The sequence below is a fragment of the Natrix helvetica genome, assembly GCF_964273705.1.
Source record: "Natrix helvetica genome assembly, chromosome: 1".
Lineage (NCBI taxonomy): Eukaryota > Metazoa > Chordata > Lepidosauria > Squamata > Natricidae > Natrix > Natrix helvetica.
This window is the reverse complement of record NC_138548.1, coordinates 123,836,188-123,856,875: the sequence shown is the minus strand read 5'-3', so window position 1 is coordinate 123,856,875 and position 20,688 is coordinate 123,836,188. Positions and strand designations below refer to the sequence as shown.

The following is a 20,688-nucleotide window of genomic DNA, read 5'->3' as shown; positions in this document are numbered from 1 at the left end:
AATTTGGGTTACGTCAGTGCTGTAAAAAGTATTCAAAGTTCCCTATCGAAGATAATGATATGTTGAAGAATGGAATAAGTACAAATTCTATAAATATTAGCGTACAAGCAAAATTGATGCAAAAGAAATTCTTTGCACTGTGAGAAGGTTGAAAAAGACTGCAGGTGATGTAATTGGAAAAGTACTAAAATTTGAATGTGGAGTTCAGCTTATTTAATGTGTGAGAACTCCATCTGGGCCTGACAATTGAAAAATGCTTTTATTGCCCTCTACAAAAGGATAGGAAGCAACAGTGAATATGAAAAGTACAGAAGGATTAATCTACTGGAAAGATGTTTGGCAGGATTTTGATTGAAGAGATGTGAGGTGATAATGTTCTTTTTAATGTTCTTTTTTCTTCCTTTCTCTTTCTTGTACTGTTTCTTACTCATTTTCTGCCAAAAGACGATAGCATAATATGTGCATATGTTTATATGTATGGTCTTTTCAATGTCGGCACTTAAAGATTACCCAATTCAAGTAACTAGCAGTAATTGCAGAAATGCTGAAAGTCAATTCTATTTCATCTAGCTAGAGAAAGACCCTTGACAAGGGTTAGATCACTTTCAAAGGGACACATTTAAGAACAAGTCTATTCAATGAAGAGAAATAAAAAAAGAATTTTTAAATTAAAAAACGGCGTAAGTTTAAATACCAATTCCTGAGGAAGAGGGAAACAACATAAGAGATTTTCTTCCCTGGTCTTTCAGCTTTCTTCTCGGAAACTGGATGCTGGACTAGGTGGGCTTTGGATTGTTTCAGAAAAGCCTGCTTTACACGCTGAAGACACTTGGATAATTTTATATTGGGGTTTTTATCAGCACGTTAGTATCAGCTTCCCAAATAGCTTCCAATTCCATTACTGCATGAAGTAGATGCTCATGTAAAAAAAACACTATTAAAAAAGCCCCACAGCCCTTTAAATTTTTCTGAGATACAGTGAAAGATAAAAAGGGAAGTAGCATTCAACTATCAATCTGGCTGAGTCATCTTGTTCCTTTCCTCAAATAGTAAAGTGTCTTGAGGTAGCACTGAGTATCACAACCCTCTCCTTCTTCCTTCCCCCCTATTTCTTATTTCAGGTTTGACTGCTGTTTCTGTACTGGCCAAAATGGAGGTATTGCTAGACTTGGGGAATCCCAAAGTCTACGGAAGCCAAACTTAAAAAAAACAAAACAGGCCAGTGGGGAGAAAACAAATCCTACAGTCATGAAATACTGAATAAAGCCAAAAAAAAACCCAAAACACCCAGGTTGTCATGAAACCAAAGGGGAAACTATAGAGCTGAGCATAACTGGCTGGTTAACAATCACATTGAATTTTGTTTGTGGCCCTACTTACTTAAACACATTGTTTTAATTTTCCTCTTTGGATTATTGTTGAAAGTCAAGAATGTTTTGTATTCTTGATTCTCAATCATTCTGTGTGATGAGGCCCTCTTATTTCCTGTTTTCTAAGGGACAGTGTACTGAATTTTGAGAGCTACAGCAAGGAGAACTTCTGTTCAGGCTTTGTAGGTCTTAAAACTGAAACTCCCAGACTTGGAAAATGACTTGTGAAGAGAATCTTAGGTTAAATATTTTACCAAAATACTGAGTGGTAGTGGAATTAGCAAAGAACCCTTTTCAAACAATTGACTGGACAAATATTCAAGTGAGCTATCTCACCTGATAAAGCTATCAAGTAGGTACACAGTATAGCAGTGGGAGAATCCAGTGGATTCTGCAAGGATTCCAATATATCCTTTGAGGAGAGGACTGGTTCAATAAGGAGGATAGAGATCATTTTTACAGAACAAAGGGAGGGAGAAATGCATGTTTTTTGAAGATGGGAGGATTGGAATCAAAGCTTACCCCTTACTAAATTTAATAAACAAAAGTAACTTACCATAGTGAGCGTCATGCGGTCAATCTCATGTTTATCTTTAGTCTTGTGCTGTCGAAAAGGGCTGTGCCTATGTAAGAACAAGGAGAACGTCAAAGGAAAAATTCGGGAAATTTCTCTTCCCTACTCTCTTGTAGTGCCAATTACGCCAGTCAACCCCAGTCTCTCCAGGCAGTTACATACAGCTCATGTGAGTGATTATGTTTCCACGTACTGCACTTTCTCAGCCTATTTGGCCACTTACCCCCTCAGAAGCTTGAAGAGCATGCAGCCTAAAGAAAACCAATCAGCACTGCTGTCATAGGCCACGCCTTTCTGCAAAACCTCTGGTGCCATGTACCCATGTGTGCCACTGTAGAGAGGATCATACCAAGAATTAAAAGAAGCAGAGCATTAGGCTAAAGATCCTTAGCGGGATGCATCAAAGGAAAACAGAATTTATCCTACTTTTCCACCAGAGATTTGAACTGCACTTTTCCCCTATCTTATGTGGTTTGTAAATGGAAAGCAATTACTAATTCTTCCTTGCATCACACTTAAAAATTGTAAATATGATATGTGGGTGTGTGCTTTAATACATTCTTAATGGAAGTGGTTTCAACTGGATAATCTGCTAAAATTCCAGAGATACCAAAATATATAATTACATGTGTAGGTGAATAAAGTCATTTCCACATAGGTTTAATCACCAACGCCCAGTGGTGAAATTCATTTTTTTTACTACTGGTTCTGTGGCTTGGTGGGCTTGGCAGGGGAAGGATACTGCAAAATCTCCATTCCCACTCCACTCTGGGGCCAGCCAGAGGTGGTGTTTGCCGGTTCTCCGAACTACTCAAAATTTCCGCTACCGGTTCTCCAGAACCTGTCAGAACTTGCTGAATTTCACCCCTGCCAACGTCCTGAGAGCATCCTTTTATCTGATCATTTAGAAGCAGAAAATGCAAAAGGCAAGTATGCAATCAAGAGATTGGAATGTTGTGATCTGTTGATCCATGTTGCTAGTGTATATATATATATATATATATATATATATGTATGTATGTATGTATGTATGTATGTATGTATGTATGTATGTATATATATATATATATATATATATATATATATATATATATATATATATATATATATATATATATATATATATATATATATATATATATATATATATATATATATATATCCATTATGCACAGTTCATATATAAATGATGGACACGTTCAGCTAGAATGGAATGATATTATTCCCTATCACAGATTAAATATGATCTTTTTGAGGAAGTGACGCAAAATGTTTCAAATTTTCCAGATAGTTTGAATTAACCCTAACCAATAAACTAGCTAATGGGGGTGGACACTTATATCTTAAATCATCTGGAAGGCATAATAACTAAGGAGTTAAGGGGTCTGGTGGATGGAAGCATGCTCCCATATTTATTTCTGTGATAAAATTAGGTATATATCTAGTGCTTCTGGGCAAAAAAAGGAGATTTCTTTCAGATACTCACACACTGGCATGAGGCTTCTTTTTGGAGAAGTCACAGGCGAGTCCCAAATCTGAGATGCGGACGTGGCCAAATTCATCTAGCAAGATGTTGGCTGGCTGTAGAGACAGAGCACCATTTAACAAAATAAGTGTTTTATTTTTATTTCTTGGACTCCAGAGTGCTGCTGTGAAAATGGTGATGAAAGAGGGCAAGCAAGCCCAGCCTATTGAAATTCTTCTGCCTCATGCTGTGACCCCAAGCCTCTGCAACAGCAATTTGGAATCAACCAAATAAAGGTAAATCTCTGCAGGAGAATTGAAGAAGTATTTTCCGAATGATGAATTCAGCTCCCACAGTGGTTAGCTTAGGTTTACAGAGGAGCACAATCAAGGTATAATATACAAAACAAGCAACAAAACATGATTGAATCCTACTTTATATGAAGCTATAGAGTGGGTATCCATTATTTTAATAATTCAAAATAGTTAGAACAGGAATGTGAGGTACTATGGAACATTAATATTTTAGAATATTACTTCAATTTATTCAGTAAAATAATTCACACAGTAATCAAACTTCCATTTTCTAAAAGAGACAATAGAGCTTGAGTTTAGTGTTCTCTGATCAGAAATCCCTCAGCCATATCATATTGGCTCCTAGATAGGAGATGGAAGAAATCCGAATGCACTACCTTTTTCTCAGAGAGGAATGAAACATTGAAGCCTCATCATTGAATACCAGCAATCTACTCCTTTTGTGAAATAAAGCCAGTAATGGTGATGGTGGCTCTGCTGGACCCATTATACAGGAAATGGGATTGGTTAGAAGAGGTGGATGGTCTCACCTTGAGGTCACGATAAACCACAAAGCGATTGTGCATATGTTCCAGGCCCAGGATGATCTCTGCTGCATAGAAACGCATCTCTGTCTCCGAGAAGACCCCATGCTGGGAGAGGTGATAATGTAGATCACCCCCTGTAAGGAGGAAAGGAAAGAGCTATGTGATGGAACAAGACACAGCCGGGGGTGGAGGAGTCGTTTAGGAAAGCACATGAGGATGGCAGAGAAGAAGGGGCTCTTAGAGGCAGGATCCTGGCTCTCACCATTCATGAGGTCCAGGATGAAGCTGAGCTTGTCGGGTGTTTGGAAGGCATATGACATGCACACGATGAAGGGGCAATCCTGGCAGGGATCCAAAGAACAAAGTTACAACAGAAAAAAAAGACGAAGAAACTGCATGCATGCGTACATCATATATTGATTGATACATTTCAGCTCACACTCTCACGCAGTTCGGCTCTGGCATCTTTGCTGTACCTTCTACAATCTAACACATTCTGTGTTCACACTTATTATCCAACTCATTCAACTGCACACACTCACGCTTGCTTCTTACAATCTTGTGACAATGAATTGTGTAATAAATCACTCAGTTTCCGGCCTCACAAACTAGTGCTGCCTCTTGTATTGATCCTATATTCTACAATTTCTGCAGTGTGTCCTGCACCAATACCTACACAATACATAGTATCCTTCCTTGCTTTCCCACAACCCCATCCTGTAAACACTTGTAGGTATTTTCCTCCTGTTTTTCCTACATGCTAAGAAACCTCCCTGCCTTTCTTTCTCTCTTCAGCATACTCCATACACAACACATGCTCTCCTCTAATTTTCAGTGCATGCTGCACTGCCCCTATTATTCTTTCTGGCACAGATGTTGCAGCATACAGGGATGCCATCTTTGCTGCTAGGTTACACTCCCAGTATCAACAAACCAACACTACCTCCTTTACATATCTTCTTCCCTCTCCATGTCAGGTGAGTTCAGCAAAATATCTATCTCACCCATGCCAGCTTTGACTTCAAGTCCCCAAACTGTCACTTGGAACGTTTTTAGACGTTCCACCAAAAACCTATAGGGTGTAGGTTCAGAGCTTGTGCATTCTTCCCACTTCTCCCAATTCCTCACAGAGTAGCCAAGCTCACCCCAGTGCTGACAAGAGACAGCATGATGCGTTCATTCAAAGCCAATGTCTCCCCCTGCTTCATCTTAATACGCTTCTTATCTAGACACTTCATGGCGTACCTATCAAAAAACAGAAGAGGTCACAAATTGAATGATCAGAGTGTTAATTTTTTTGCCAAAAGTATCTGATGATGCTCCTATCTATGAAATCATCCCTGCAGATGTCCCTCCAAATATAACCATGTGACAGTACTTCCGATGAAGCTCATAATGTCCTTATCATGTTCTTTCTGAAGAGAAACTTGTCCTCCCGTTTAGGAACTTCAGATATTTTAAATGAAAACACATTCTCCCTGATCACAGATGCCACTATATTATCCTATGTTTTCCAAGCTTTCCTTTTATCTCCATAACAACTCTAAACAATAACTGTCCAGCTTGCCAACAATTGGAAAACTCTTCGGTAATTTTCCTGCTGGCTCCCGCTCAGGATGTGGATGGGAGGGAAAGCAGACAATTTCTTTTTGCCTTATATTTGGCCTGGCGGGACAATGACTGAATCAACTTGTTTAGAGGAGGGACATTTTCCAAGGCAGCAATAAGGAAGCACATGATCAAGTCCACAAGGGATGTATTGTGGAGAAAATGTAAAGGTTTTAAAGGAAGCTGGAATTTTCTTAAATTAGTGATACTTATGCTTCTTTAGATACTGACCAGGTTACACATGCTATTGAACAAATAAGATTACAAAAATATATATTATGTCCTCATCAATTTATTCTTTTGCCACTGAGGAGCAATAGAAAGAAATCAATTTTAATAAAAGTCCAACTATAAAGAATAACAGCAATCGTGATGTATCTGCCCAAGGCCTACTGCAAAACCCTGGAGGGTTGGGGCCATATGGATTTCACCAAAAATAGGCAGATTTTGCCACTGAGGAGCAATAGAAAGAAATCAATTTTAATAAAGTCCAACCATAAGGAGTAACAGCAATCGTGATGTATCTGCCCAAGGCCTGCTGCAAAACCCTCGAGGGTTGGGGCCATATGGATTTCACCCAAAATAGGCAGATTGGGATGTGCCTTTAATTAAGTTACTGCATTCTGGATCAGCTGTAGTTTCTAGGCATCTTCAAAGACTGTATCACATAGATTGCATTGCAATAGATTGAGAGATAAACAAGGCAAAAGTTACTGTGAGAAGGCAAAACACTTCCTTGAATCCTGTAAGCCAACATAACAGAAGGCAATTATTGTTCATCTTAAAGCTAGCAATATGCATATTTGGGACCAGCACATTTCTCTTATCCTGCAGAGTTCTCTTTATGGTCATTCAACTTGAAAGGAAGCATTGTCTGGCTAATGGATGAGGAGCATAACCTTGGGGGTGGGGTGGGGGGGAATGTCTGAAGGATCTGAATCTGTCTGGATATTTTTTTTTATTCTTATTTTGTATCTTGTTCAACTGGTTCTCCTGCTTGTCTTCATTCTAATTATAAGAGATGTGCACACAACAGCTGATCTCCATCTAACCTGAAACACGGATTTTAGAGGTTTATGTCTGTTCTACAGACCAAAATGAAGCCGTTTTGTTCTAGATATGGCGCAAAATGCATTTGTTGGCAGCAGAAGTGGTTCGGGGAATTAAGCGAAGGAGACTGGCAATGACTGTGGGAGGGAAGATGCTGGGAAGTTGGGAGAGAGGCAGCAGATGAGCAGGCTGGTGGAATGAACTGCACTGGGAGTTGCTGAGGAGAGAGGAGTAAGATGTAGCAGTCGTGCCCTACTCAACCAAAAAATCCCCAGGGATCCTTCTACATTGTGTTTCATTTGAAAACTGAAATAATTGGATTTTGCTTCTGCTGCTTTGAAATGCTGAACTGCAATGATTTGTTCTGGAATTCAACAAAATATTTTATAATAAAATCCGAGATACTGATTGTATGTATGGATTTTTTGTTTTGTTTCAACAGTTCATGTATACCTTGAAAGTCTTGAATTGGTGCTGAAAATGTTGTGTGTGTCTCAAAAATACAAGCAAGCTGGCAAAAGGTTTTGGGAAGCTTACTTGGCACCTGGGTCAAGCAAAGTCTTCAATGTAATCTGTGGGGAGTAGCAGTCCAGCGCTACCTGGGGGCCCACCTCATGACTTAGTCACAATAAGATTCAGAGAGGAATATTTTTTTTTTTTACATCTAGTGATGTTAAGCATAGATGGCTAGCAACAATTAAGTATTACATAAAAAAGGAATTGGGAACTGCCAGTTACTGAAGCTGAACCTTTGTGCATCATTTTTGACTTGCTCTCCTGCAATTCTCACCACAGAGCATGACAAGACAATCTCGCATATTACATTTTTCCCGTGTCTGCTTTCCGGCAGCCATAGACCTCTCCAAATCCACCACGTCCGATGATCCTATGGACACTGAAGTCGTTCATGGTCAGCTAGATCCCATGAAACAGCATTTTAAAAAAAATAAGAGAAGAGAAAGCAAAACAAGAATGTTAACCTGAAGTGAGCATGATCTTGTTTCCATAGAGCTGTCTAAGCACATTCATATCCGTAGGCTGATTATCACTGGATTTCAACTAATGTCAACACATACTTTTCCTCATTTTGGTCACCACTGCTTGTGAGTTTTTAGTATTAAAGGAGGTATCACTGGTTATATAAACTCATATCTTGAAACAGAAACCAATAACCTTAACTCCCAAGATGTTGATAGATGCCAGCTAGCAATATCAAGAAGTTGTATGTCCAGCAACTCCAAAGCAAAATATTTTCTGTTCCTGTTTTAAGATATTGAGCCTGACACTGGATTCATTTCTCTAACTCTCACCATTATCTAGTTCATTTACCAAATGAATAACAGACATAAATAAACTTGTTTTAGCTACCAAAACGATGAGCTTTTTAGGGACGGGATCTCCTTTCTCACTACATTATGATTGCTTTGCAAATCTTGTAAATTCTGCATGCTATAATAAAGTGACCATTAGCACCTCAATGCTAAGTGTCTCATGACAGTTTTATCACAACCTCAAAATATCCTCCCAACACTAGCCACTTACATGGATGTTCAGCTCCACATTTTTCCACTGGCAGAAGCGTGTGAATTTGTCACTAAAACAGAATAAGAGACATAACTCACAATATACACAAGCAATTTCTCTTGCAGTTGACTCCAGTTGCCAGCCAGTACGTTTTTAAAGCTAAAATCTCTATTTACAAGATTTCTATTTCAGTATATCATCAATGAAAGAATATAAGAGGCATTTTAAAGCCAGCCCAACCAGAGGGCATTGTGGTGATGGGAGCTCAAAAGGCAGTAATTCAGACATCTTAATGCCATTTCCCCACAGGATGGGGGAAAGGATGTTTACCTCTAGTATCCGGGTGCAGTTAATGAATGCTAGATTGGTTAATGGGAAATGAGGCATGATCATACCAAATTATGAAACAGGATGCCAACCTGGCTCACATCATTAAAATCTGACTGAATGGAGGGGGAAAATATTTACCTCTTCCAAATGTGTCTATCTGGCTAGCTTGTATATAGCAATCTTAAGTGGTAAAGATAGACTTGGTCTATCGACTCTCTCTTTGATCAGTCTAACACTCAGCCAATTTTGACTGCCTGCATTATCCTACTTGCCTTCTTGTCTAGGCTGAAGGAGGTGATTTCGAGTACAGGGCTCAAGGCTTGGGGGAAAAGTTAACATTCAAACTAAGACAATGTTGTTGTTGCCCAAGATGGCATGACTACCATGTCAAACATGTTCATGTCTCAAATTATAACTCTCCCAACATCTGTGATAGAAACACCTTGAATCTTGAGGTTTTTTTTTAATGAATAGGAAGAAGTGATCTATAGGGGGAACATTATGACTAAAGTTATGACTAATACTCTCCAACCAGAGTGCTTCTGGGTCGAAAGGATTTTCTGGTGACAACCCCTTTGCTCAAGGGTGCCAGATTGCGAAAGCAACTTTGGGGAGGCTCCTTTCATGTCCCTCCTCCCCACACTGTGTGAATGTGGAGAACAATCCATCTCACGTATGCTACAGTGCATACGATGTTCTTCAACATGTACAGAGGGAGACCTCAAGCTGGTGAGAGATAATGCTGCTGCCCATGTAGCCCGATACTGGGTGAATGTAATCCAGTTTCAATCCTATCTATTTTACATACTTTTTACCTGTTATTTGCGGGATCGCATTCTACCCCATACATCCCTGCGACCAATCCGCTCTCACAGAGAGGGCCTCCTCCGGGTACCATCCGCTAAACAGTGCGGGCGGGCGGTGCCTAGGAGTAGGGCCTTCTCTGTGATGGGCCCAACCCTCTGGAACGACCTCCCCCCCGATATTAGAACCACCTCTGATCTCCGCTCCTTCCGCAAGAAACTCAAGACCCACCTGTTTCGAGTAGCTGGTCTGGCCTAATTATAATTATAATCATAACTGTATTTAACATCTATTACTAACTTTCCTGGATGGCTTTTTAAATTTTATATTGGGGTTTTAAACGGGTTTTAAAATTGTTTTTTAATTATTTAAATTGGTTTTGGGATTTTATATACAGACAGTGTGTGTGTGTTGTTTCTGCTCTATGTCTTATGTTATTTTCTGTTGTTTTGATTATGAATGGTCTGTACACCGCCCCGAGTCCCTACGGGGAGAGGGGGCGGTCTATAAATTAAATAAACTAAACTAACTAAACTAACTAAACTAATTAACTGTGCTATATCTCTGTTACCTATTTTACACTTATTTTACCTGCTCAGTATTGAACACTATATCTTTATATCTGAAAGTGCTGCTGACATGAATAAAGAAAAAATGACTAACATTTAAAATAAATGAAATGTCACACAATTAGAATGTGACTGTAAGAAAAATGCAAGCAGAAAATGGTAGGAATGGATATTTGGTTATTGCTATTACTGAAAACCCAGCCATCACTTCATTTATAGAACGTTGTCCAACAGAGTCTTTTTAATCATTAAAGGATGTTCTTGTCATAGAGCCAAATTTAAAAGGATTGGGACCTTCAAAGGTCCTCTGAGACCTACTTAATGGCAATTTGTTTTATGGACAAACACTTTGAGTATTGAAAGCCCAAAAGTGTTTGTCGATAAAATTGCTGGGTCACATCCTCTATTAAAAAAAAACCCACATACAATATGCTGTGTGATTCTTAGACTGCATGCTAACTGGAGAATTTAGACAACCAGGTAGCCAACAATTGTTTTTACCAATGCACTATAACTAAGATATTTCTATCGTTAAGTAGCATGTAAGTAGCACCAGTCTTATTATACATTTAAAATGTTGGTGTTAGTTTTAAAGCTCTGAATTAAGAATAGGCTGTCAAAAATCTCAGCTTTATCCATGCCTTTAAATTGACTCTGACATCACGTTAGAAGACACAAGGCATTCTGGAAGATGGCCCCTGCTATGAATAATGTTTTTGAGATTCCGTCATAGTAAACTTTCAATTGGGCTCTAAAGACATATCTGTTTATCTTGATCTATAACCTTTTAGGCTTCTTTCAGACTATCATGTATGGTAAGATTTGTACAATGTTAACAGTCTATGTAAAGTAATCATAGTTTTTATACATTTTGTGATTTTTACATGTTTTTGCTAGAGAGAGAGAGAGAGAGAGAGAGAGAGAGAGGGAGGGAGGGAGAGAGAATGAGAATGAGAATGAATTACAGAATGGTTTTATGTATATTTATTCCAAAGGCACTTTCACTGTGTTCATAGGATCTAAATCCTATGTAGATCTTCAAACTTGAAAAGATATCACTGCATTTTTGCAACCACCCGTCCCAGTTACGCAACAATGAATAAAAAGGATATTCATCTCTCCACATTGCTTTTAAAGGCTTATTTCAGTGATATTTTCCAATGACTTTCCTTGGGAAAAGATCTCTGTCAACTGTGGGTTCTCTCCCTCAACTCTCTTTAAACAGGGATTATCTCAAAAGGAAGAAAGCAATAGACCCATGCTACCTGGAGAAGATGGGACAGCAGTCCAAGACATATCAAGAGCCTCAAGGGAAAGTTGCCATATACACATAGTAAATATGGAGCCCCACAGCACAGTTTCAACTAACTTGAGGAATTTCCAAGATGTTCAGAAATATTACTTTTAAAAAGCTCCCTAGAAAGCTCCTAAAGGGGGATTGTCAGAACAAAACTGTCAAAAAGCTCAGTGAGGGCCACGTCAATATACTGAGCTGGATTTGAAAGGTGGCTAGCTAAATGCTGGAGGAAGAAAAAGTCTTCAGAGAAAAAAAAACAAAACCCAGAGCTATCTGGCTGAAAATCAAAGAAAGTTCACAGTATCACTTTAACGTAAGCTCTAAAATGAGTTTATGTTTCTCAGGACTCACCTCTCAATGAACCTTTGGAAGACTGACCCACGCAGACATTGGCAGATCTCTTCAATGTATGGCTGGCAAAAGAGGATACAGATTGAAATATCAGCAGCCTACCTATGATCTTTGTCACTCACTTGTCCCGTTTCTCTTCTGAATAGTTCCAGCTGTAGATATTAACATCCCTGCCCAGGGAGATGTAAGAACACTGGCAGCAAAAGGTGTACAGGTAGTCCTCAACTTACGGGTGTAATGGAGCTTGGAATTTCCTCATAAATCAAGGGGTGATAAATTGAGGCACTCACACGACAGACCCAATTTTATGACCTTTTTTGTGGCAGTTGTTAAGCGATCGCTGTAAAGCAAACCAATATATTCCTATCGATGTTTTTTTTGTTTGTTGATAACTGGCCCAAAAGGTCAATTTCCAGGAAAAGCCCCATTGAAAATTTTGTCACATGATCTTATTGCAACTGACTGTAAAGGCAAACCAGTTGCCGAGTGTCTGAAATACGGACATGTGTCTGTATCTGTTGTTACAAGTCCAGAATTGGATGGTAAGTACCTTTGGGGGAGGAGGGGGGTCCATCATAACTTTGTGAATGGTCACTAAGCAGCCCATCACAAAGCGAGGACTACCTGTAAAACAGATGGGCCCTAGATGAGTCAAGTTTCTTTACACGTGGTAACACGAGGAAAAGCAGGTCACAAGCTGTGGTTCAGACTGGGAAGAATCCGGTGCAGTGAAACACTATTCAAGCTGCACAGATCTCTCTCACTCAGCAGTTTGTCCCAGGAAAGGTACCATGCCTATTCAAGGGCAAAGGATGCTTTGCGGGAGCTCAGAGATCTCCCTTTCTGGGAGAGGGGCGGTCTAAAAATCTAAGAAATAAATAAATAAATAAATCTCATCTGTGGAAAAGGACTTACTTGGAACAGGTCAGGCAGCACTTGTTTTTTGCTCAGACGGGTTTGCACGTACTCTGTGGCAGTTTTTGAGAAGGGCTGTGAAAGGACACAGAAAAACAAATGAGTCTAATGCATAGGTGATCATTAATTTAGTAGGATGAGCAATAACCTGGTAGGGCAGGTGTCTCTGTGTGCGTTTGTATGTGTTGACCTGTTCAGTTCCAACCTTGTTGCTTGGTATACTTCTGCCAAGGAAACTAAGAGCCAAAAGCATTTCTTCCAAAGAAGCTGGTTACAGAGAAATAGGAAGGACTAATGCAGAACAAGAAGCAGCTGGAATCAGACAAATATGTAAGCGGTGTCTCTTTATTCCGCATTAAGTCCTGCAACTTTGCAGCCATTTTCACCTACTCTACTTTACTCTCCCGATCCTTGTGTTTAATTCATCTTGTCTGCAGATTGTCTAGATAAAATTCTATGTTCATAGCTCTCATTTGTTTCCAGTCTTGAAAACATCTTATTTATGCCCATCCACCTACTTATATGGAAAGGTGTCTTATACCACATTAGTTTATTTATCCATCAAGCCTAATACTGCTTATTTTGGGTGATGGACAACTCTTCAAAGTCTCTCTCAAAGTCGATAATGAGTCTCCTCATTATCAACTATTTGACTGTCTTAATTGGAGTTGTCGAGAACTGATCTTGGGAATTCCTGAACCCAAAGTTGGTGTTCTACCTACGAGTTAGGGCCTTTTAGGAGGAAGAAAATCATCTTGCAATGCTTATTTCCTGTCCTCTGACCCCCCCAGTGAGAGCATTGATGAATGCTCTCACTAGCATCCATCAATTGTTTCCTCTTGTTTGATTTCAACATTAGGAATCTTGATACCCATAACTGAGCTAGATACTAGAAAAGACCACTATGCTACGATGCTTTCATGCCTCTTCTTTCTTCATCCAATACAGACACAATAGGATGTGATATCATCACACAATGCATCTCCCCTGCTCCCTCTACAGTCAATGTGGTACAATGAGGACAGGAAACAGACAATTCCATATTGTCTGTTATGGTATACCTAACACAAAGAGGAAGAGGGAGCAGAGTTAGCTGTCCCTAGTAGAGAGAAAGAAGTTGTCTGTCTGCTGTAGTAACAACAACAACACTGCATTTCAAAAAGAACTATCTAGGTGGCTGCCTGCAGTTCACTAATAACAAGATCAGCGCTGAACAGGAAGAGCGCCACTGCTTGTCAGCATCAAGGGAGGGGTGGGGGAGAAGAAAGATCACGGAGAAAGTTTAAGAGCTGAGATAGGCCGTTCCAACAGACCTATGTGTGCCACTCAGTGACCCTCAGAAAGTATTTTGCCTATCATGATGGTGGTCTAGCTCCTCCCACTTAATCTGGGGAGCCTTACATTTTCAAGGATCTCGTTCAAGGTGATTATGAAGCAGCCTTTCCGCGCATTCCCAAGGGCCTTTTCAGACTCTCTCACATGGCAGCAAGTGTCCGAAGCACTCACATGAGAGCAGGACAACAGTTCCTTCATGATGTACATGTCAAAGATCTGGCGGCTCTTAATTGCTCGATCCTCATCAGAATCCAACTTCTCATATTTTTTGATCTAGAGAGAAGAGAGCAAGATAATATTGGATATGTAAGATAATGTGGTTTTTCCCACAAAAGATTCAAGGCCCAGCAAATAAGGCCATATTTACAGATATCACAGTCTAAATCTGAAAAAGTCCGAAGTTTAGCTTAAAAACTAGGTCATCAAGATTCATTTTCTTAGGTTATTTTGTTTGAGTAGAAGGTGCAGGTTACAACAGGGATGGTAGTAATAACAAAAACAGCATGGAAGCAATAATTATATAATAATGATAGAAAGGCAAAAGGACAAGAACTGTGATTAAGAAATTCAACAGTGCACTGAAAAGTAATTACCACTTCTTCTCTTCCTTGCTTATGATCTACTTTTATTTTTAATTAAATCAAGGGAGGCATATCGGCTTTTCCCAAACTGGAATCTATATGCATCGGTCTATAACCACAAACATTCCCAGTTAACACATCACCAATTCCTTAAAATTAGATACACATACATAAAATACTTGTACTTTTCTGTATAATATTCTCCAAACCAACAAGATCTTGCAGAACGTTATTAATATAATGATTTATATCCCAGTTTGCTGCTGAGAGGATAACAGTTTTGACAAAGCTACTAGGCTTTGCCAATCTGCTTGTTTATTTAAAATTCTAGCTAAACTGCAGCTGGAGGTCCATAATCTAATGTTCTTTTGGATCCTTCATCTGTTGCATGAACAAAACTCCAGTTATTCGAGAAGGAAGGCCATTTCATCTCCTAATTACCTCCAATATGTAAAAGGGGTCGGAATCACTTAGTTGTTTCTAGGAAGCCTAAGTCTAAAAACAATGTTCCGTGCTATAAAGACAATCAAAGCAAAGGGCTCTCTTCAGTAATTTTCAAATGGGTTTCTATTCCCCAAGTCCCCAAGTCTAGGTTCCCGCAAGCTTCAGGAGCAGATTTGGGAAATGTGAAGGGAGGGGCTTACATGAGGATAGAAAAATCTATTCCACCAGCAGTGTTGTTTACCCTTTTGGGGAACGCTTTTCACCTTGATTTTGTTCTTAATGCTTATACCCTCCTTCTTCCAAGAGACGTGTAGGCTAACAGTCTCGAACATATCTATCCATTTCAAAGTGTAATGTTTGAATATTATGCTTTTTTGTCCATAGTTAGTGCCTCACCTCTTCATAGAATTCCACCAGTGGTTTGGCCTCCTCCACCTGATTCAAGCAGAAATCTCGGAATAGGAGGAATCCTAAAATACACAAAAAGTAAGCAATATGAAACTCATATGCCACTAACTCTTTCAATATATTTAACAAACTGCTCCTAGTCTCATTTATCATTTCTACCATAGTAATCCAAGTAATCCGTATGCCACTCTTGACTACTTATACCCTTAATGTATGCAGGGAGAAACTGAATAACACAGAGAATAGGATAATGCTGAAAATGGTTACAAAATGATCTACAATTGCCACATTGCCTTAAAAGCAGGGATCTTTTAGTGCTGGGTGGATCAGAAAGCCCTTCTAGTCTCACAAGATACTTCCAATTAGGGCAGCCACAAGCCATTCAATAATCAACATCTGTTACAATTGCCAAGGCTAAGAAATTAAAACCTGCAGTGTGGCAACTCCTTTTCTTCTCTTATCCAATATAATTGCCATATTGGAGCAAAGAATCATGCCATGGAAAGTCAGGGCAGAAACTACAGTTGCTTTGATTCAGCAGTTCTTTTAAAATGAATACTGCATACTCTGAAGCCAGGGCTGATTTTGCAATGATTTTTTGAGTAAGCTACAATTGGTTTGTACAAAGTAAAACATAAACAATGGTTTACAAAGGCAAAATTCAGTAACATGTGAAACCACGTATCATGGATAGTTTGGATTGGCATGAGATGTGAATTCAATGTCTCTGGGATTGACAATCCCAGAAGATGCATGGTATTGTTGACTATCCACATGTCTATCAAAGTACCGATCTACTGTCTCCAAATAAAGCAGGTTTAATTTAATTTGCCATTGTTTATTCCTGCCAATGTAATTTACTTTCTATGAAAATGCATAAACTTTTTCTGCAAATCAACAGCAATTTTTTTGCAGTTGCCAGAACAGGGCTGCAAAAATCTGTCTTATATTGTATCGTTATCTTGCTATTTTACAGTTGTCCAGAATTTTGCAATGCAGGTCTACTGCTAGTCTTTTAACAGTAATATAAGAGGAAAAATTAATGAATTTGGAATTGTTTATGTGTCATGCATCAGCCCACTGAAAAAAAAAAGAATTGGATGATTACTGCCAGTAGCAAACAGCCTCTGTTTAGACAAAGCCGAAAACCACAGACATCTAGTCCCAAGAAAAAGAGGAGTCTGAGATTTCTAACAAGAAACATTTAAATATTTTTGTTTCTATAAAAGGCATATAATTTCAGTTTTATAGGTTACATTAAAAACTGTGGAAAGTCATAAGATGTCATTAGATTTGCTTGCTTCCCCTCCTCTTTCCTCAATTATTTCATCTTTATGCCAGAAAAAGATTCCCGTGGTTAATTTTTGCAGGTCAAATGCACCAAATATCAATAAAAAGTCAATGACAGTTCCCAAGCTTGTTGGTCCCTCTTCAATTGTTAGTCATGAGTCACAAATGTTCTACGATTCCAGTAATCAAAAGCATATACCTAGAGCAACTTGGAAAGCTATTTATCAATCACAATAAGTGATTAACTATAGCTTCCCAACCTATATAACTGCATCATTTTTGAACCATGGATTATTTAATTAATATTCTGTATTCAAACGTCACTCTAAACTGTGAATTAGGTATGCAGGTTAGGTTTACATAAAATATTGAACAAGAAACTAGTGAGCGTTGCCTACTCTGCTATATAAACCCAATTCATATGATTAGTTGACGGTTCAGTATATCATGTGTGACCAAAACATGGAGTGCACTGAGAATTGAACTCTTGGCTCTGTTAATTAAAGGTGTGTTATTGTGCAAACATATCCAATTGAACCATATACCAGCAAGCTATAGTTTTGCCTCATGTGTTGTGTAAAGCCAATCTCATCAAAATATTAATCCAGGAGTCTCACCCCGCCAATGTTAAAAAGAGAGCAACTGAAACTGGACATTCAAAAATTATTAATCCTTGCACCATTTATTAATTTCTCAATCATAGCAGCCACCCATCTTCTGCTTCCTGTTCCTTCCCTTGCTCACTCACTGAGGTGCAGGCTGATCAATTTCAATTTCAGTTTGTGGCTCAACAGCTCCCAGCGTCCCTATCGGCCTACACTTCCCCAAGTGCAAGGGGAGATTGCTGAGGTTAAAAAACTATTGAGAAAGCAACACAACCAGGAGAGAGAGAGAGAATAGGCAAAATTGGGATATATCATGCGGAAACCACAAGTGGCTGTGGGTGTGGGAGGAAGCAAGAGCATTTCCTGTTGGGGCGGGGTGTAATAACGGAAAGGGGAAACAGCGCTAGTGTACTTGTTGTTGTCTGGCTGAGCATGGGCAACAGTCCAGTATCACCCAGTGAGTTGTTGACCAAAAGTCACTACTCAGTCCCAAATTTATGTTTTCTATATCTTTTATGAAACTTTATTTTATGTAAATTACAGTCTTCTCTGTTATTTATAGCTGGAGCAAATAGATCCTTCCTTTTGCCAGAAGGACAGAAATATTGGGTTTAATGGTTTTGCACTCCTCCCACCCCTTATTCTGAGCAGGATCTTGTGTCTTCGACAAAAGACAAACAGAAATTCAATAGGTAAATTCTCCCCCATCTATTTTTCTATGGAGGCAAATATTCCACCTGCTGAAATATTTACTCCTTTCGCAGGTGTTGATGGTATAGACATTCTGAAAGAAAAGCTTGACAGTTTTGATTCCTAAAGGTTCTTGCATCTTTAAGAACTGCAGAAGAGAAATTTCCTCCAGTGCAGATTTTCTGTTAACTGCAGTGAAGAGAAAAATCTGCAGGGAGAAATATTCTGCTTGCTGTGCAACTCTTAAAAGCACAGGCACCTATAAAGGTTATGCAGTGGATAATCGACAGACCTGGAATAGCAAGAGGAAAGGCATGTTCATGTACTTCCAATCCAGATGTTTTAAATGCTTTTCCCTTCCAACAGCAGAAAGTGCATGATTTGACATGCTACACACTATTTGGACTGCTGTAAGAACCCAGAAAACTGGGTGACTTAATCCAATAAATGATAGTTAACATAGATAAGCATGTCATGCAAACACCACAAATATTTACCAAGTGAAGCAAGCACTTTTCCAAACTAACGGAAGAGGAAACAGACACCATTGTAATGAGGACAAGAGGAAGCAAGTTTCTTTGCAGACTTCAGCTATTTATTCTCTTCTCCATTTTTTCCCTTTTTAATAGAGGCTTTAAGCTCATCTTGAATTATCTGGTTTGCTGTGCATCAATATGAAAGGCAATGTTACTAGACTGAATGGATTTCTCTAAGTAAGGCAGCACTTTTTAACCTGGTACAGCATTTATCCCCGTTTGCAGTTCTATGATGGGATACATCTTACCATTCAAAAGCCCTTTCCCTCATACAACTTTCAAGATACAAAGCATCAGTTTCCTTTGCAAGTAGTCATCTTGGAACAGCCCTACCACTTCTATTAAGACAATGGAAGCTATAATCCTCACCAAAAGGAGCATCAGGCTCGGGGAGGCAAAAGACTTGCTAACTCTACAATTAAATAAAGGTGGCCAAGGCTGCTCTAAACTGTAGCAGTGACTTAAAAAAACTAAGATTATATCTCCCTGAATCAAAAGATAGAACCTTTTTTCAATTTGCATTATGAGTTTCCCTTTCAATTTTATTTTGGTCAGCTATGTGTTTGTTATTATAAAAATTATACTGAATGAAAACTATGAAATAAAAACTGAGTGAAAAATATGCATAGCTAGATTGATTGATTTCTGGTCAGAACTTGAGCTCTTAACAGCCAAAACCATATATTGGTTATGTCTGCCTATAACTTGTTTATTCAAGGTAAATTAAGCTGCAATGGCACAATCGGGCTGCTTGCAAATCATTCTAAACTTGAAATCGTGGTTAGCAAACTGTACTGGATGTGTTCACACAATATGTTATGTCAAAACAAAATTACTTTATAGCTTGAGGTGATGATTTGCTTCATGCAACATCCTACCATATAATGCCATTTGTTGATTCAGTTTTAGACTTCGTATGAAGTTCAACTTGTTATGCAAACACAATCACACTTAACCATAAAGTAATCTCACAGTTCACATAATATGTTAAACTAAAAAGTGCCTGGGTAATTTACAGATCATTGTGTCATGCTGCAGCCCCTGAGTAAGCAGCTCTGCAGATTTCCAATTCCATTGAACTTTCCTTGTTTTAGATAATGCATCTAGCTGAACATATAGCCATGCAAAGATTCTAATACTTACCAATCTTTTGAGAAAATATCTTGTCAAAGGTGACTTCACCCCGATCCTCCAAGTATTTCTGCATAACACTGCGGATGCTGCCAAGAGAAGGCACAGAAGAGAAGTTAATTGTGAAATATCTTTCTAGCTTGGTGTATTCTCTCCAAAGTCTTTTCCCAAAGCATCTTAGAAACTAGCAAATTTAGTATTTCTGATACTGGGAAGACTCTACAGCAGATTAGGTGTGTCTACCTTGGTGCTAGTTTTATTAAAGAGACTTCTCCAAATGTAATTGACAAATTGTTGTCTAGCAATAGGCTTGAGTCTAAAATATCTAGAGAGCACTAGATTAAGGAAAACTTTTAAAATCATCATCTTCAACAGAAAATATTTGACCACTCATGTACTAGCTATTCTGTTTTAATTTTAAAGAAGAATGCAGTTCCTCTTTTGCGCTAATTCTAACCATAAAAAAGAAGGTACATTTGCAATAGGGATGTACAAATATGAAGCTGAAAAAGTGCCCTGCATTGGACATGAATGTATTTGTAGATGTCTCCTTAAAGTACCTGTGTATTTTCTTGGGTGTACATAGTAACTCTGCAATCCCAGGAAAATACAGTATAAATCTCAGGTAAGAAGGCACACAGGTGCCTGCTCCAATGTACTCTGGCGCACTCTTTCAGCATTTAGTCAGTAGTTAATTACTATAAAGAAAATGCGGCATTTCTAGAATGGCATTTAGATCTGAGAGATTAATTTTAAACAAAATAAAATATTTAGGATCACCTCTACCTCTTTCAAATGTGTAAAAAAGCAAACTGGGGACATATTCCAGTATTGTACTGAAACAGAGCCATGCTCATTTTTCTAGGTGGTTTCTCAAAAGAAATGACTACAGGTATTCCTTGACTTACAACTGCTTAGCAATTGTTTGAAGTTGTGACAGTCCTTGGAAAAAAGTAACTTACTGTCTGTT

The 20,688-nt window shown here is 38.7% G+C and overlaps 1 protein-coding gene across 1 annotated transcript in view; it reads right to left on the bottom strand.

Moving 5' to 3' along the window:
• The window catches only part of GRK2 (G protein-coupled receptor kinase 2), a 43,026-nt gene that overhangs the window by 10,020 nt on the left and 12,318 nt on the right, over positions 1 to 20,688 (bottom strand). The window contains exons 2-14 of the mRNA XM_081937184.1: positions 19,731 to 19,807; positions 15,455 to 15,528; positions 14,205 to 14,306; positions 12,699 to 12,773; positions 11,784 to 11,845; positions 8,451 to 8,502; positions 7,732 to 7,823; positions 5,396 to 5,495; positions 4,513 to 4,591; positions 4,254 to 4,384; positions 3,431 to 3,525; positions 2,168 to 2,275; positions 1,927 to 1,993 (exon numbers count right to left, since the gene is read on the bottom strand). Of these exons, the coding sequence (XP_081793310.1) occupies positions 1,927 to 1,993; positions 2,168 to 2,275; positions 3,431 to 3,525; positions 4,254 to 4,384; positions 4,513 to 4,591; positions 5,396 to 5,495; positions 7,732 to 7,823; positions 8,451 to 8,502; positions 11,784 to 11,845; positions 12,699 to 12,773; positions 14,205 to 14,306; positions 15,455 to 15,528; positions 19,731 to 19,807 (1,114 nt within the window). The remainder of the gene's footprint in view (positions 1 to 1,926; positions 1,994 to 2,167; positions 2,276 to 3,430; positions 3,526 to 4,253; positions 4,385 to 4,512; positions 4,592 to 5,395; positions 5,496 to 7,731; positions 7,824 to 8,450; positions 8,503 to 11,783; positions 11,846 to 12,698; positions 12,774 to 14,204; positions 14,307 to 15,454; positions 15,529 to 19,730; positions 19,808 to 20,688) is intronic.